At 40.0% G+C, this 17,242-nt stretch overlaps 1 protein-coding gene across 9 annotated transcripts in view; it reads right to left on the bottom strand.

Annotated features, from left to right (window-relative positions):
* SERGEF (secretion regulating guanine nucleotide exchange factor) overlaps positions 1-17,242 on the bottom strand; it is a 149,304-nt gene that overhangs the window by 81,302 nt on the left and 50,760 nt on the right. For 2 of the 9 annotated variants that reach the window (XM_051804339.1, XM_051804336.1), the window contains exon 10: positions 120-229. The exons of 5 other annotated variants lie outside the window; for them this stretch is intronic. In XM_051804339.1, the coding sequence (XP_051660299.1) occupies positions 120-229 (110 nt within the window). Of the gene's footprint in view, positions 1-119; positions 230-3,422; positions 3,522-11,494; positions 11,787-17,242 lie in introns of those variants that run through there. 2 more of the 9 variants (XR_007907247.1, XM_051804340.1) reach the window with 2 other exon arrangements.

Here is a 17,242-nt window from a genome sequence, read left to right as displayed (position 1 = left end):
TTCAGCATGGTTCTGTCTTATTAGGCAATATTCCTAAACTAGTAGTGAACTAAAAGGAAAATAGAAATGATGAGTTTGATAAGGGAGGCCTTATCAGCCTTTGCTGCCGTCAAACCTACCAGATATGGAGGAAGGGAGGCACTTTCAAAGGCAGTGCTTTTCCACACTGCAGTATCTCAGAGCCAGACTCCGCTGAGCACACACAGCACACACAATAGACACAGTTACCCTGGAAACAGCATCACAGGGAGATTTTCAGTAAAGCTTCTCGCTTTTTACCAAGGTTACTTTCAAATTATCACTTAGCACAGAGATCTGTATGGATCAGACAACATCTTGCATCTGTCTTGAACACGCCTTGAACAGGGAAAGATGCGATGGCCACACCACAGGGAAGAACAAGGCACTCCACAAGTAAAGCAAGGAACTGGGCTCTTAAACTACCCAGCACATCATCTGACAGCAACAGCTTGCAATCTAATATATTGTCACCTCACGACAGACTAAAAGTGTGATCAGTTGTAATGGAATATGCTTTAATCTTTTGTTTGTTTTCTTAAAAATTACTCTAAATAAAGATCTATGGCACGTTTCTGCAACAAGAGACTTATATTTCTAATACTGATTACCACCACAAAAAATATTCCCAAGAAGAATTAAAAAAACAAAACCAGAGCACATCTAAGCTGCTCATTTTCACACAAACTTTTATCCTTCCACTAACGCTATTAAAAGGTAGCGAAAATATATGCTGCAGCATGTCTTGAGAAAAAATTGGTCACCGAAAAGACCACTTGAGTAATTTGCAAGCCTAAGCTACACCAGTGAATTATTTACCTTGTTTCATTTGGTCCCCCTCGTTTTTCAGATAAACAAAAACATATCAATCTTTTCCCCCTGAGATGCAAGAATTTTTTTCTCGCACAAACATTTAAGCTGTGATCAACTGTCGCTCCCAAAAAATAAAAAATAAGGACTCATTTAAAACATAAAACAAACACCACTTGAGAAAACACTTCCTCAGCAGTTTTTTCTGCTTAAAGGAGGAACAAGTTTTAAACTTTGGCATTTCCAAGTTGCATGCAATCTCTTGACCGGAAAGTTGCAAAAGTAACCCCCTCACACAATCAAACTCCACGACAGAACTGTTTTGTACCTTGCTCACAGGATACAAACATTCAACAAGGCTCCAAGTTGGCAAAGAATCAAAACTAATCAAATTAAGTAGGACTGTTCCTAAATTTATGTCTTGCTCTCTTTAAAGATAACAGTGTGTTCTTGAAATACATCTTTATGACAAACAACAGATAATTTCAGCATCAATTGTGTATATATAGTTCCAACCAAATGGCTGTCACACCATACCACAGAGTTTCATTAGAAAAGTCGCTTCAGGCTCCACTAGAAGACAGGCAGTTCAGAAACTGTCTGCTACCAAGAGCTGCAGAGCCTCAATTATATATCCAAGTCTTGACAGTTTGGGGAAAAGGATCATGTTAGCTCTGATGAGTTGTAGAAAACCTTCAGATTTCCTTGCCCTCTGATAATAAAGGATATTGCACAGCTTTACCTCTGGAAGAACAGGTAAGAAAAAGACATAAGAAGCTACTGCAACAATTTAAACAAGCTGAGGAGTCCACCATATGAAGCCAATGGGCACCTATATTGGGTTTCTGTGGCCAGGTTTTGGAATTGGGGGGCTACAGGGGTGGCTTCTGTGAGAAGATGCTAAAAGCTTTCCTCATGTCCTCTAGAGTCGATGCCAGTTGGCTCCAAGATGAACCTCCCGCTGGCCAAAGCCGAGCTAAGCAGGAATGATAGTAATACCTCTGTGATAATATATTTAAGAAGGAACAAAAAATTTTTTTGTGCAGATGAAAATTGCAGCCAGAGAAGAGCGGAGTGAGAACACAAGAACAACTCTGCAGACACCAAGAACAGTGGAGAAGGAGGGGGAGCAGGTGCTCCAGAGATGTAGCTTTTTGCTTTTCCTGCTGTCCTTCAAAGTGGGTTCTGCAAGAGATACCCAGTCCTCAGAGATGCATAACAAAACTTATTCAAGACTCTCCTGGAGTAAATCAGACAGGTGTCTATACACTGTAAAGATCATTTCTCACTTCAAACCAGCTTTCTTGGGATGCTACAAATCAAAAGGAGCAAAGAGTCATGGAAAAGGGAAGGATGATGCAACAAAAAATTCCTGGGACTGCAATTCTAAAGAACCAAGCCCTACTCCCTCTAGTCCCAGATCAACCAGTGCCCAGTATTAGCTCAGCAAGCCAAGTGAGTTGTGCCTCCACACTGTGTCTGTGGAATGTCAGCAGCACTACTTAAGCATTTTCATCCAAGGCACTTGGACAATGTCACTACAATCACCTATACAGATCAGGAGCAATTAATTCCTAAACATGCAAAAAACCAAAAATTTTTTTATGTCTTCAGCTATAAGACAGAGATAGAGGTGATATCTATACCTTATCACCTCTATCTATCTAAGTTTAATGAAGACTCCTTCATTACCCTTTAAGAATACAGTGCTCATTTTCAAAACTGCCAATGGATTTAATCAAGGCCTTAAAATTCACTTGCAGTTCCCAGTCTACATCAAGGGCAGAACCTTCCACAACCCTTTTTCCAAAGTGTCTTCTCATAATCACCACCTTCCCCCACCTCACAAGCTACTCCAACTCAAAATGTTCCACCAGGAAAAGACAATACCAACCAAGCCCAACCCATAAGCTGTAGAACAAATTTTAAACGAGCTATTTGCAATATCAAAAACTGAAACATGGTTATTAATAGCCCTTTGTTAAAACTATTATGTTTCCACTTCTCTGCTCATCTGATAGTTTTTGTGCATCATCAAAAATGAGCCCAGTATGAAATCAAATACAAAGCTTCAGGATAGCAAAAAGTACCAGAGGAAATTGCTGTTAAGGAAGCAGAACACAGCTAAGTACTAAGCTTGGTTTGTTTCTGTTGCTGTTTTAAAAATCACAGGCACTGCATTTTGAATCACTATGGAAAATAAAACCTACCTCTTTCAGTGGAAGACATCTTCAATGAATAAAACTGGAGGGAGACAAAACAAAAACTATGGAGGCAGAAGCTAACTCTTAGCAGGGCTGGGAGAAAGGGAAGAAGGTAGCCTTTTTGTTATGTATGTCTGGGAGTATGGGAAAAATATAAGTGGGAGAGGTCAAAAAATCACATCATCTCTTATCATTAATACATCTGCAGAAAAAGCTCCATTTGAAAAGAAGACTGTTGTGACTTCCAATTAGAAGAACAGGAATAGTCTCACCTTATTTCAAATATAGTAGAATATTAACAGTAAATGCAAAATCATGGAAGCAGGAATTTGCGTATAAGGTTATCTACTGCATTTAAACCCGGGTATATTAGAAATTCTTTGCTTGATTCCCCTTCTCCTCACTGAACTTCTCACCAAGGTTTAGGACTGTCTGGAAGTCTTTTGCCTCTAACTGAAATAAGACAGTGTTCCTCATCACTCACACATCCTAAAAGCAAAATACAAGGAAGAGAAATGTTAGCTTATAGCAGAAGTCTGCCACTCCTACTCACATATTTATAGCACCAGAGTTGAGTGTTGTAGAATTTAAAGTAACGATAAGGATATTAAGGACTCTGAAGACAAGTAATCATAAGCAGTAGCAAAAGAGGCACAAGAAAAATGTAGTCTAACAGTGCAACTATCCCACTGTGAAAGCTGTCTACACATTAATAAGTACATCAAGTACTGATGATACAGCTTAATACAGCAGTTTTGAAAAGCTCCCATCCGAAACCAGAGGAGAAAGAGTTGTACATTAGTTATGGGAAAAATTCCAAGCCCATATGGCCTGAACTTGGGAATTACATTAGAATTTGTAATTGGTCATACAACTTTCCAAAAAGACTATTTTAGTTGCAAGGTCAGAAACACCAAATATAGAACTCCTGAAGCACTGGGAACACCATCATCTCCACCAGTAACTAAAGTTACATTATTTTAAGATATTCTTGGCCAACACAGTGTTATGGTAAATGTTCTTATGACAAGTTTCTGCTGAGAGCAAGGATTTGCACATCTGAATTCAAACTTGGAAGAGCTCCTTGAGGAAATTCTTGGTTCTAATATGAATTTTTCAAGTTTTTGACTCAATCTTTAAAGACAAAGGTTAGAAAAATGGTATTTATTTTTTAAAAGATCTAAAAATAAGTAAATTTTGTGAAAAGCCCCCAGCTTTTACTAAAATAAGAAAAGCAAGGGAAAAAAAATTTGCATAATTCAGCTTGGAAGCACAATTGAAAACTAAAAGCCAATTGCAAACTCAGAAATTAAGCAGTGAAATTTCCAAAATCAGATATTAGAGGTACTATTTTATTTTTTCTCTAAGATTAAATGAATCTGAAAACTTAGTTCCATAAGCAAGTTCAAGAATTCATTCTGAAGGAATATTGAGAGTACTTCTCTCAGCCATTAGAAGGGTGTATCCACACATTCATTCTTACATTCACACGTGTACTACATGATCTGTGTCCCACCAACCCCAGACTGCACATCTTATAGACCAGACTTTTCACAAGTGCTGATAGCAGGGCCTTGGAAGACCCTGATGCAGTGACAGGCATGTCATGCAGCTTTAACTTCAGCTCAGGAAGTACAGCTTTGCTGCAGGTTGCCAAAAGGAAAGCCAGAGAACAGGTCAGCCTCTCTCCTTACAGGAACAGCTGAAAAGAATGAACACACTGTTCACCTCCATGGCAAGCCTGAAGAGCCTCATTTAAAAAAAAAAAAAAAAAAAAAAGAGGGAAAAAGAAAAAAGTGACAAAAATCCTTGCATTTCCTCAAAAGATGCAGAGTTCTGAAGAACCTCTCTACAGGTCTGCCTGCAGTATTGTCAAAGGATTTAGTCATTCCAGAGGGAGAGCCAAAGATTTTATAATTTTTTAAAACGAGATCTGATTAAAATTTAACACAGTTAAATAACATATCTAGGAGCTTAAATACTCTACTTCTAAAAATGATGGCAAGTGGAAATTGCAAGAAAAGCAGGATCTTTAAAAATCAGCTGCTTTAGATGTCTAAAACAGCAGAGTATGATCTAAGTCAGAGCTTTAAAACTTTGGGCTACACCTGCTCATTCCTATCCAGACTGTCACAATGCACAGCAGAAGTGTGATGGGGTTTGGGTGTCTTTTCATTATAACAGTCTTATTTTGAAACAAAACTTCTGTTCAAAAGAGTTTGATCCAAAATAGTTACACCACAGAGTGCTGTGCAGCCCTTCAGAAGGATCTCAACAGGTTGGAGAGATGGGCACAGTAGAACTGGTTGAAACTCAATAAAGGCAAATGCAGGGTCCTGCACCTGGGGAGGAATAACCCCAGGCACCAGTAAAGGCTGGGGACCAACCTGATGGAAAGCAGCTTTGTGGACAAGGACCTCGGGGTCCCGTTGGACAACAGGCTGCCCATGAGCCAGCAGTGTGACCTTGTGACCAAGAAGGTCAAGGGTACCCTGGGGTGCACTACAAAAAGCATTGCCAGCAGGTCAAAGGAGGTGATCCTGCCCCTCTGCTCAGTCCTGCTGAGGCCTCACCTGTACTGCTGTGTTCAGTTCTGGGCTTCTCAGTACAAGAGTGACATGGAGCTCCTGGAGCGAGTCCAAAAGCTGAAAGGCTATGGAGATGATGAGGGGATTGGACTTTTCACTTGCAAGAAAAGGCTGAGGGAGCTGGGCCTGTCTAGCTTCAGGAAGAGACGACTGAGAGGGAACCTCATCAATATATATAAATATCTGAAGGGAGAGTGCCAGGAGGAAGGAGCCACGCTCTTCCTGCTGGTGCCAAGCAATAGGACAAGGGGCAACAGGCAGAAACTGGTACACAGGAACTTCTACCTGAACATGAGGAAGAACTTCTTTACTGTGCAGGTGACTGAATGCTGGAACAGGCTGTGCAGAGAGATTGTGGAGTCTCCTTCTCTACAGGCATTCAAAAGCTGTTTGAACACAATCCTGATTAATGTGCTCTAGGAGACCCAGCTTGAGCAGGGAGGTTGGACTAGATCTCCGGTGATCCTTTCCAACCTTAACCATGCTGTGATTCTGCTCAGGAGAAACTCTACTTAACAACTGCAGGCCTAAAACAAGGCAGTACAAGCAGTCCAAGTGCAGAGAGTGAGCAAAGACCACACACAGTTTTACCTTCTCCTTTGGTTATCACATTAACTGCATATTCAAAATTAAAAACAAAACAAAAGAGGAACTAGGAAGAAAAGCCTTGATAGCTTAGCAACACATTTACTTGGTATTTAGACATAAACAGCACATAAGACACTATGTGATCTTGTCCACAGCCTGTGGTACACACTGTAAATTGTCTTTTAGAAGCTGAAGTAATTTCCATTTGCAGTGAAAGTCGGGGAATGCTGTCATTGCTACTGTTAGCATGCATTTGAGTACCCCTCTGTGCTTATGTTCACTGTTTCAAGGCTTGTGAGCTGGAACAGCTTACAGCACTATATAAATGCAGAATTGGATAGGTTAGATAATCTGTTTAATGCAATATGTGAAGGCAGGGTAGAACGTGAACCATGAGATGTTCAGTGAACTCCCAGAGCAGTTGATTCTGAGAAGCAGCAGTGACACAGAGCATTGCCCATTTCATTAGCCTGCACTGGGAAATTCACAGGATTTATCTGCAATAACCATAGTAGAGAAGAAAGTTCTTTTTTGTTTTGATTACTCTGCTGAATTATCACAGTAAAACTGCTCCCAGGTTTAAACATAAAACTAATGCTGCTAGCATCCATGAATTTTAATGTATTCAGTTCCCTAAACTGTCTATGCCACTATAGCAACTGAAGGTGTCTCAGTCTGAGGCATTTATTCTCCTGTCTTTGAAATGTTATTAATGTTATCATTCATTTATTACACAGTCTGAAAACTACAATACTAAGGGTGACTGTTTTTTCAAGTATCCAAGTTGCTTATAAGCCAAAGCCTTGTTTTCAAAGGCATTTTTTTCAGTATCATTCCATATGCATCACAAAATAAAACAGAAGACTCTTCAGTGGTCTGAGCACTCCACACAACTGATTTCCCTACAGTAAGAATGGGAAGGAGTTACCTGCAGAATAGTCATCTGCCCTGTCTTCATGCTGTACCAACCAGTGTGGATGTTATGTTCTGCATAACAACTCAAGCCAAGATTAATGAAAGCAGACTGAAGACACATGATCATGCTCTCTGCATTGCCCTGCTTTTATTGGCAAAGAATGGCTGTAAGTGTCCCATCTCCTGCTCTCATCATGCCTCTGAGATCCAAAGCTTAAGACAGGATAGCAAGTATTAAGCTATCTTCTTTCTCCTTCAGTTTTTATTTTAAGTTATTCTATGGCAACCCTTCTGCATATGTTAACAAATGTCTGGACTTCCACCATTTACCAGTGCAGTGGAAGGTGAGAACACCTTTGGCACCTAAAGTCTGAAGGCCTTTGAACCAAATCCTCTACCTTTTTCTGGATTAATAATGGATTCATACTCGCAAAGATTTCTGAAAAATGTTCCCTTTTAGTATGGAACTTTCCCAATTGAAAAACAGAGAACTACCTTTCTGTCTTACCTTCCTACTCTTAGGTCTCAAATATCAAGTAAATCTCTGTAATAAAACGAAAGGCATTCCTTTACACATAAATGAAGTATAATTAAAACAACTATGTCTAAAGATAAAAATTCATGAAGTTTTTTAGGCAATCAATGTCTCCTCCCTCAGATCTCCTCTTATGGTCAGGACATAGATGAGCCATATAGTAAAACAAAAGACTCATAAAAGGAACTATTTTGAGCCACAGCAATTAAGCTCCACAGTGACTAAGGCAGACAGCAGAGGAAACAAGAACTTCAAAATTATATTTATTGGTTCCTTACACCATTTCCTCTTACACTTGAGCAAAAATTCTCATAGTGGCTCTTCTGGGATTTTTTCCCCCTTTCCTTCTGTGTTTATCATTCAATCTTTGTAGTTTCCACTTCTCGGGTAATTTTGGCATATCCCACTGGTTGCTTAGAGATGCTTCTGTTTTTATTGCTCCTTTTCTGTTTGCACTGTAATTTCATTCTGAATGTCACCTCCAGCAAGACTAGATTTGCAAGTGAAGCAAGGTATGCTCAGAAAAGCCTTTTTAAACAACCACAACAAGGTCTATGGAGCAGCATAGTACATTTCTTTTTCTCTCCAACACCCAAAAAGTGTAGGAAAGAATCCTCAGCAACATTCAGCGCTGTCTCACACCAAACAGCAAGCATGTCTCTAGCAGTCTGTCTTACAGGACAGGACGTTTTAGACCTCTGGCAATGAAAGAATGTCTTTATGGACATTTTTGTGCAAAGAAAATAAAAAACAGAATGGGCAGTGTTAAGACCACCCAGCAAAACAAGTAGGGGAGAGAAGGGAGGATAAAAGCAGCAGCATCACTAGCTCCCAGACATGCCCACTATCTTAACCACTTCCTCAGCCTGCCTCCTCCGCGATGTTTTGTAAGACAGTGCCATGCTGTGGACACACAGCTCCGCTGCCGCTGCACTCTGCAGTCTCTGCAGGTACAGTAGGCCTGTTTCCTGACCCACTTTCCTCACCAATCTCTATTTAGCTCTACGCTAGTGATGCTCCTGGCATGACAATCAGATACTGCAGCCTGCAGTGCAGTTCGTTACAACACACTCACAAGCTCCGACTAAATTCAGTGGAAAAGTACTGTATCAACGAAGCCTAATTAAACTGAAGTCATTTTCATAAACTTACGTCAAATGCAACAACAACAAAAAAAGTGTTCAAGAGATTTATAAGATGCCTTTTTATTTTAAAGCTACTAAATCTGCTAGGCATAAAGTAAATCCGAAAGATCTTTTCTACTCAAGGGCTGCAAAAGGAAAAAGCTATTAGAGCTAGTACCTTCTCTCTGGATTACCTCATCAATCTTATAACTTGTGCCTCTTAAAACCTACTGTAATTCCTTCCAGTGTCATTTATTTTTAACTAGAGGACTCTACAGCTTAATGTCTAGTGAAACTATAAACTTAATCTCACTACAGCTATTAAAATTATCTTCTTACATGCACTAGAACCAAACTCCTCCTTCAAACACAGCCACTTGCAATTAACTTCAGATTTCACTTGCACTTGCAATTAACTTCGGATTTTACTTGCATGTACATGTGTGAGGGTAACATTTGTTTTGGAACATCCATGATTATACCAGACAGCTAGGACTGTTCTGGCTCCAAAGTTAGGGTCTTAATATGTGAATACCTCTGAGATCAAGAAATCGGAGTTTAGTCATATTCCATTTATCTGCAAAAAAACCCTAGGCATCTCCCTTCCTTTAAAGGAAAATACTGTTACTTCCTTTATAGGGAAATGGCCATAACCTGGGCCTCAGTTAAGAAATCCAATTGCCAAGCCATAGATAATATGGTAGTACTTCACTCTGCTACAAATCTCTACTTTGTTCCTGGGCACTGAAGTTAACTGTAGAGTTCTGCAGTGAACGCAACGCAGGCACACCACATGCACGTGAAGTGTGTTGCTAATGTTTTGGACAGAGTAGTCACTAATACATGAAATATGCAAGGGTCTTACCAACTCTCTCTTTGGTAAGACACTGTTTCTATTCAGTGGAATATTTTTGTACGTACAAAACTCAGATCCCTACCAAAAACAAGTTTTGAGAGTTATTCAGAATCATTACACCAGAGTATTTTAAATTACTTAAGAGTAGGAACACTGAATTTGAAACACCAAAAACAGCACAAACTTATGTTTAGCACTGATGATAAATAAAAGCAGCAGCAGAAAATTAAGTATGGCAACATATACTCTTGGGCAATGAGTGCCTTACAGGTGTGGATCATTTGTAAAGGATATTATGTATGTGAGGGAACACGAAGAACAATTATTCACAAAGCAGTCCCAGCGTACACTAGGAACAACCATAAATTGAATTGTTTGCAGGAGTTTATTCATGTGCAATATGACCAGTTTTGCTGAGGAGCAAGAACTATTACTAAAAAGTTCTTGTAGCTTGGCAGATGCCACACAAACTGACGAGGGGGGGGGGTTTGCATTTGCACTACCATAATCACACTAATTTACTGAATAAACTCAAGATTCCCAAAAATGGACCCCAAAGTACTTATGTAAAATCTCTGCAACAAGAAGGCCTATTATCCATTAAGTGGGGTGATACCAGCCAACAGCAAGAGAAAACAAAATTAAACATCCATCAGAATGTGCAATTCATCCAAATTTCATACCACAGTATATGAGTCATTATTATAATGTACAAGGTAATTATATTTCATCACTCATTATCTTGACCCAAGGAAGACCTCTCATCTTCAGACAGAAGATGCAACCCAGACCTGCATTTTTATGACTAAGGAACCCTGCAAGAAGCATAGCTTACATAAAGCAGCACCCTTAGAGTAGCAGCTCTGTAGACACAGAAGAAATCCAACATCAAAAAACTACTGTAGACTTTACCTTTTACCCACCAGTGATCTACAGCACCACCAAGCACCCTACTTCTTACACTAGAATTCTCAGCCTTGGGCTGGATAACGTGCTCTTCACACACAGCAAGTATTTCACATTTAAACCCAAGATCAGCAGACAGAATTCAAACGCTTCAGGAAGGACACAGTTAGGACAGTTGTTACTGACAGATCTACCATAACTCACAGACACCTGACAAACAAAGAAGGTATTTAGAAGTACCCACAGTACACAGCTTCTTTGTTCCTACCTATGGATGAAATCAACAACACCACTAGGGGATTATTTTGCTGCCTTGTTATTTATGGAAGATAAGATCACCCTCAGGGCAGTCCCAGGGCAAAGATTCTGGCAAAGCAGAGATGCTCTTGACAGCTTTTCCCTAGGACTAAATTTTACATCTCATTCAATTTTAGCTTACCAAGCTGTGGACCACAAAACTAACTCCAGACCTTTGCAAGTTGTTTCTCTAACCTCACATCTACTCAATTCAAGTAGAGAATACATAGTGAGCCCTGGTAGTTTAGGAAGAGCAGATGAATTACTATACTGGATCAGCCCACTCCAGTGACAGTTGTTTCACAAGCACATAAGAGAAGCCCTCACTAGACCGTTACACGATAACATACAAACTCCATTTTTAGGTCCATAAAAGTTTATATCCTTTCAAGAGATGATAGAGACTTTTGTTTGCTTTTTCTACATGAACTTGGAAATTCTCAATATTGGCATCCAAACGTCCATTGAGCCCTGCTGCAATATATTTCCCCCACTCCAAAGCATTTGTTATTGTTTTTAATCAAACAAACGCTCTCTAGGAATCCAAGGCTCTAATGTGAATTCTTACTGCTTGAACATCTGTTAAAAAAATTCTGGCTGTAAAAGCAGAACAGATTCTGGTTTACACGGAAAACTACATAAGTAATAAATACCTGGCAAATCAAGATGCACTTTAGGGGATATAATCCAAGATACAATCATTAAACTGTTTCTTGGTCCCGGAGTATGGAGTCAGAGTAAGAGAAAAACCACAAAATAAACATTGGTTTTGATGGTTACTTTCAATGTTACTGGGCTTAGTAGGCTGATTCTTGGTTGATTTGCAAATCCACACATGCCCATGGGAGTGGGATCTCAGATCACTTAGCATCATGGCAGGTTTCCAGTTCTTGGCAGGAGGGTTGTTTTTCTCCATGAATCAGCAACTGTCCATCACATTACAATCTGTGAAGTGAAAAACCCACCTCATCAGCATAAATTAAATGCATGTATGTTTGTCTACATCATAGAGGAGTTTTTGGTCTCTCTCTATACAGCCCACATGTGAGGATTGTCACTTGCACAGACAAGCACACACATACTTCTGAAAGCCAACCGCATAACAAAGTGACTTATCTCACCTTCTCCAGTCTTACAATGCTTTAATAAGGCAGCACATCATCTGCATTGTGAGACTTTAAACATTATGGTAAAGGACACAAACAACAACCCATCCTATTTACTGCTTTCTCCCAATCAACCAGGTAGCTCCAGAATCGACCCCACCATGTCAACTGCAGAACAGCTGACTGTGCCTGCTGCTGAAGAGCAAACTACATTTTTATTGTCAGATAATGCTTACCAGCAAACGCATTCTAAACACCCATCAGCAAGGAAAACAAGAGCAAATAAGTTACATTTGAAACATCTTCCTGAAACATGCTCCAGAATTTTAACAGCTCTCTATAATACAGATAATACTTCTAAAAAATGATAGCGAATGAGATGAATGCTGACCCAGTAAACTGAACTTATTCTCAGAAATACTCTGACAAGCAAATCATGTGCTTTGGAAATGTATTACAGAAAAGTATGTACTAATAATTCCTCATTTTGTTCCTTCTGTCTCTGTCTCTCCCTGATACATGAGAGATTGCAGTATTATTATTGTATGGCATCACTGTGCTAATATCAAATAACAACATGCTGGCTCAAAAATGCCATTTTTTAAAGCAGGCAAGGAAAAAAACTACTATGATGAGAAATTCACTGTTAAAATTCAGGAATCAGCCACCCCCAACCTCCATGACTGACAGTGTGAACCCTTAGCAAAATTATAACCTGATCCACTGGATGAAGCAGTTCAGCAGAATGTCTGGGTCTCTTCCCTCTCTTTGAATTATATGTCCAGAGCATTGCAAAAGTTACCCAAATTTTATCATAAAACCTACACCTCATGGATATAGATTCACAATTTGAGATTAAACATAAATTCACTCAGTAATCTGGTTTTGTTTCTTGCAGTAATAATTTGCACAAGAACTGAAGATCATTGAATACAGAACAGCCAAGTTATCAAACTGCAGCAACACTGTTGAAATGAAAGCTTTTTTTTTTAAATGCAAACATGTATTTTACTATTAGCTGCATAAGGGTGATCTATGTTTACACAGCTCAGAGCTGGATTTAAAACCAATTTTAACAGCCAACTGTTTCAACTTGCATGTAAACAAACATACTGCATTTCTTCATTAGCTGGAATTTGCTGCAGTCTGTCAGCCATCTGTACTGTCTTGCATTCTGTTCTCTATTCAGAGCACCGCTATCAAATGTTGGTGATATAGTATTGCTCTCTTTGGAGACATCATGACTACACTATAAATAGTTTAGAGACATAAACCACTATTTCTAACAGTTGTCTTAATATCTGCTTTCTCAGAATGCATTACGTTGTTCTATTTCTCATCCAATTTTGGTTCTCTGTAGCTTGTTTTGTGAATACGAGGAAAAGAGATTTTATTTTGGCTTTCTCAGAAGTGCAGAGCAAAAACTGCAGCCCAAGCAAAACTTTATTCAACTTCTGCACCCCCCAAATCCTGGATGCAGAGGCCAACCCCCAGAACATAGCTCTGCAAATATCTGCAGTGCAGTCACAGGGGTAGCTGCATAGTGCACAAGAGCCAGGCTGTCGTTAAACCAACTAGTTTGGGTGCTAGACCCAGTCACAGTGCACAGAGAGGAGCAGACTCACCCACGCTCCCCTGAACCCACATTGAAATCACACTTCAACTAAACCCAGCCTGGAAACTTGTACTGTGTTGGTGCAGCTCCATACAGGAGCCTTGAAGAGCCCTGGCTCACCTCCAGCTAGCTCAAACTGCTTGGTGCCACTTCTCCCCATCCTTTTCCCAGGGTCACAGTGCACGTAGACATACCCTAGAGCAGCCTTACATTCCCCTGAGCTTTGCATGTCAGGGGTTTTCCCGATGGCAGCACTGTCCTCTGTACCCTAGACCCTGGGGCTGTAAAGAGTCTCCCAGAAGCCAGTGCTGGTACCACCAGTCCCCTCCAGCCTGCAGTCAGACCCAGGGCTACTGGGCTGCTCTGAACTGCTCCAGCTCTCTCAGACAGTTCCAAGGGGACTGCAGCACAGCTGAGGACACCATCCAGACAGTTCAGCTACTGACTGTGCAGTGTGCACTAGTTTCAAACTTCAGAGGACAGGTAATAGTATCTTTAGAAGAACGTAGCTCAAAAATCCAATCACCTAATAAGGGGCTTTTGTAGGTTGTTAAGTCATCCTTTCTTTTAGGAAGTGAGGAAAAACGGCAGTGAGACAGGAAAGCTCACAGACACCTTAAACTCCAATTTTCTGTCTTCTAGGGACAGCATATCACTAGAATGTTACTTGTATAACCAATACCACTTGACAAGTGATGCAACTACAAACCACAAGATTACCCGATATCCATGTTAGTTTTTCAAAGCAAAAGCTGCCTATTCAAATATGCCTTTTTAGTTCACCCAGTGGATGAGTTTAAAACTTTTCAGGAAGAACTTGATGCTCTGCCTTCAAATTGTTTCCCAGACTTACGTCACACTTTTGGTTTCAGAACTGCAGTGCTATAAACCCGCCTTCCTACAACAGAACAAATTTGCTGCCCTCCAGGAACAGACTCATAGCATATTTGTGCAATGCAACAGAGCTGCCCCTGATCAGGGGTGTCAGAATTCTGAAAGCTGAGTTCGGGGGTAAAAATCACTCATCAAGAAGTGAATGTGCCTTATTCTTAGAGCTCTGTTTCAGTTTCATTTCTCAGTTTCTGACTGAGGAGAGCAGGGTGAAACATTGTTTAATTTTACTACCCTGTCAGCCATATACAATGGAGATCAGGACTCACTGACAATCAAACTATAACAGTGAAAGCTTGCTATCCAGTACTCCCTGACAAAAACAGATACTTAACCTGCAACTCAGCAGAAAAGTTCTGCAGATTTCTAAAGGCATCCATTTGGATAAATCTGGGGTTTTTTTCAGAGCCACAGCATCTAATGAATCTGTCGCTGGAAATCTTTTCCTTTTCCCAGCTTGTGGCTCTTTTTCTGGAACAGCAGCAACAGAAATGCCTTCACCCCTGTGTCCAGATCATTTTCAGCAGAATTGTTGGTGTAGAATTAAATGAGCCAAGTTGCAGGCATGAAAGCCAGCTGCCAGAGAGGCTCGCAGCCACAGCATGTTCCTACAGAGCTGCAGTACCACTGTTCCAACATGAGGAAAATTAACTCAGACATGCAAGCATTTAGAGGGACAGGATACAAAACACTTCTTTCAACAGGGGTTTTTTTTCCCTTTTCGATGTCTACACTTATCAGGCAGTAGGCTCAAAGCAGGGCTGGGAGGATAAGAAAATACAGGTCTGTTCCCTTCTGTGCCTGAAAGAATGAAAAAAATGCAGGAGCACTGTCAAAATTTTCCAGCTCTATTTTGGCACAACATCTCTCAAAACCAGCCTAATCTAAAAATTTCAAGCATGTTTAACTCAAGAGCCCTTGACAACATCTAATGCACAGGCTATTTATCATAAATTGAGGTGCTTATTTTTGGACTTCACCTTGAAACATCAAAGAATGACTGTTTTGCCAGCATCACGAAAGTTTATAAATCCTGCCAAATGTACTGATATTATGTATTTCAACGTACTTTACACATACTGAAGAGATATCCACAATTCTCTGCAGAGTTCATTAAGTGTTAGAGATATGCACACTTTGAACTCAATGTGAAATCGGGTCACGTTGGGAGCCACTATGACTTGTCCTCTCTACAAGAACAATTACTGGATTTAGCACTTTTAAGTAACTAGTGTGATTTCTAATGTACTTTTAACATAAAAAAAAAAATTAACTTATTTGTAATGTTTCCCCTTTGCCCATCCCACAATTCTTCCACACACAGTGATATCACTAACTGCATTAATCCTCTGGAGCTTCAACAACCACAGAGAATTTTAAGAAGTTTGCAAACCTGCAAGAGACATCCTTCGTAGTACTACATTTTGTGTATAAAAAGACACTATTTTGCACTTTACCACTTCCCCTGAACTTGTGCATTGCTGTTATACAGAAATTCAAATTCATAGGTATCATGGGGAATTATTCATAGGTGCAATGGCAAGCTGCATTCATAACAGCCCTTTTACACTGCCTTTGCCTTTTAACCATCTCAAACTTTTTCAAGCACTTCAGAAAAATCTCAGTCCACCATGGCACCCTTTCAATGCCTTCAACTAAATTGATAAGGTTTGGACTGTCCACACGTGGAAGTTGTGCTGACCCTGCTATGTCACTCCAGGAAAGCCTTCAATAAAGCAGTTTCCCTAGTCAAAACCACAGGATGGTATCTTCAATAGCAGTGAGCCACCCCCTCAATACTTTGCCACTTGCTCTACACACACAGTAGACTCTTCTTCTACCCATCCCACCCATTCTACCTACCAAAACACATTTGCAAAAGGTTCCCAAGCGCCCCCACAAAAGTGTCATGAAAAACTACAAAGTGCTCTTCCATTCCTTATCCTCTCCTGCAGGTAGAAACTACAAGGAAGTAAATATCTGCTATACACCATGCATTAAGCCTTGAAAAGCCAAGGCAGCTTGCAGCAAGACTAATGATTTCATTGATTTGGAAACATCCAGGCCTTCAAACCCCAGTGATTTCATCATGCCAAAACCAGACCCACAAGCAACACGGTTTATAAGAACAGAAGCATTGCTGCTCTTGCAAAGAACTGAAAAGGTTCCTCTAGTTGTCTTGCAGATTTCAAAATCTTGGGCTCTATGCTGTTTTTCCACAAAATTGACTGTGAGGCCTTTAATTCAAACTCAAAGTAGAAAGTCCAGGTATGCGTAGAAAATAAATAAATGAAAAACAAAAGCCTATTTCTAGCACAGTTATTTGTGGAACAAGCTGACCTACCATCTCAAGAGTAATTGAGGTGAAAAAGTTGGCTTTGTGTTTAAAGGTTCACGTACCACTCTGAGAAAGAATAAAAATAAAGGTAACTTCTTCAGACAAGCAAAGATCCTTAAAAAGAACTGCAGACAGCATACATGATTCTAGATGACTAATACTGCAACTCAGAAGAAACACTCAAATAAAAAAGATTCTCATGAATCAGGACAGTCTTTTCCAAGAAACACTTTAATGATGACAAAGTCACAGCTGTGTCACCTCTAAACAACTCTGTCTCCTTTTCTGTTTACCCTTGCAGAAGAACACAACATTGCAGACATCAGGGTTTTTAATTTTCTGAAGAGCAGAGACTGTTTTTAGTGGATTAATTTCAATAGCCTATCTGTCACACAGACTGTGCCTCCATTACTACTCAAAAGAAAACAGAGGACATTGAGAAGGGCATAAA

The sequence above is a fragment of the Manacus candei genome, unplaced genomic scaffold (genome assembly GCF_025592945.1).
Source record: "Manacus candei isolate 608988 ecotype Guabito, Panama unplaced genomic scaffold, ASM2559294v1 h1tg000060l, whole genome shotgun sequence".
Classification (NCBI taxonomy): Eukaryota; Metazoa; Chordata; class Aves; order Passeriformes; family Pipridae; genus Manacus; species Manacus candei.
This window is presented reverse-complemented; position numbering and strand designations above follow the sequence as displayed.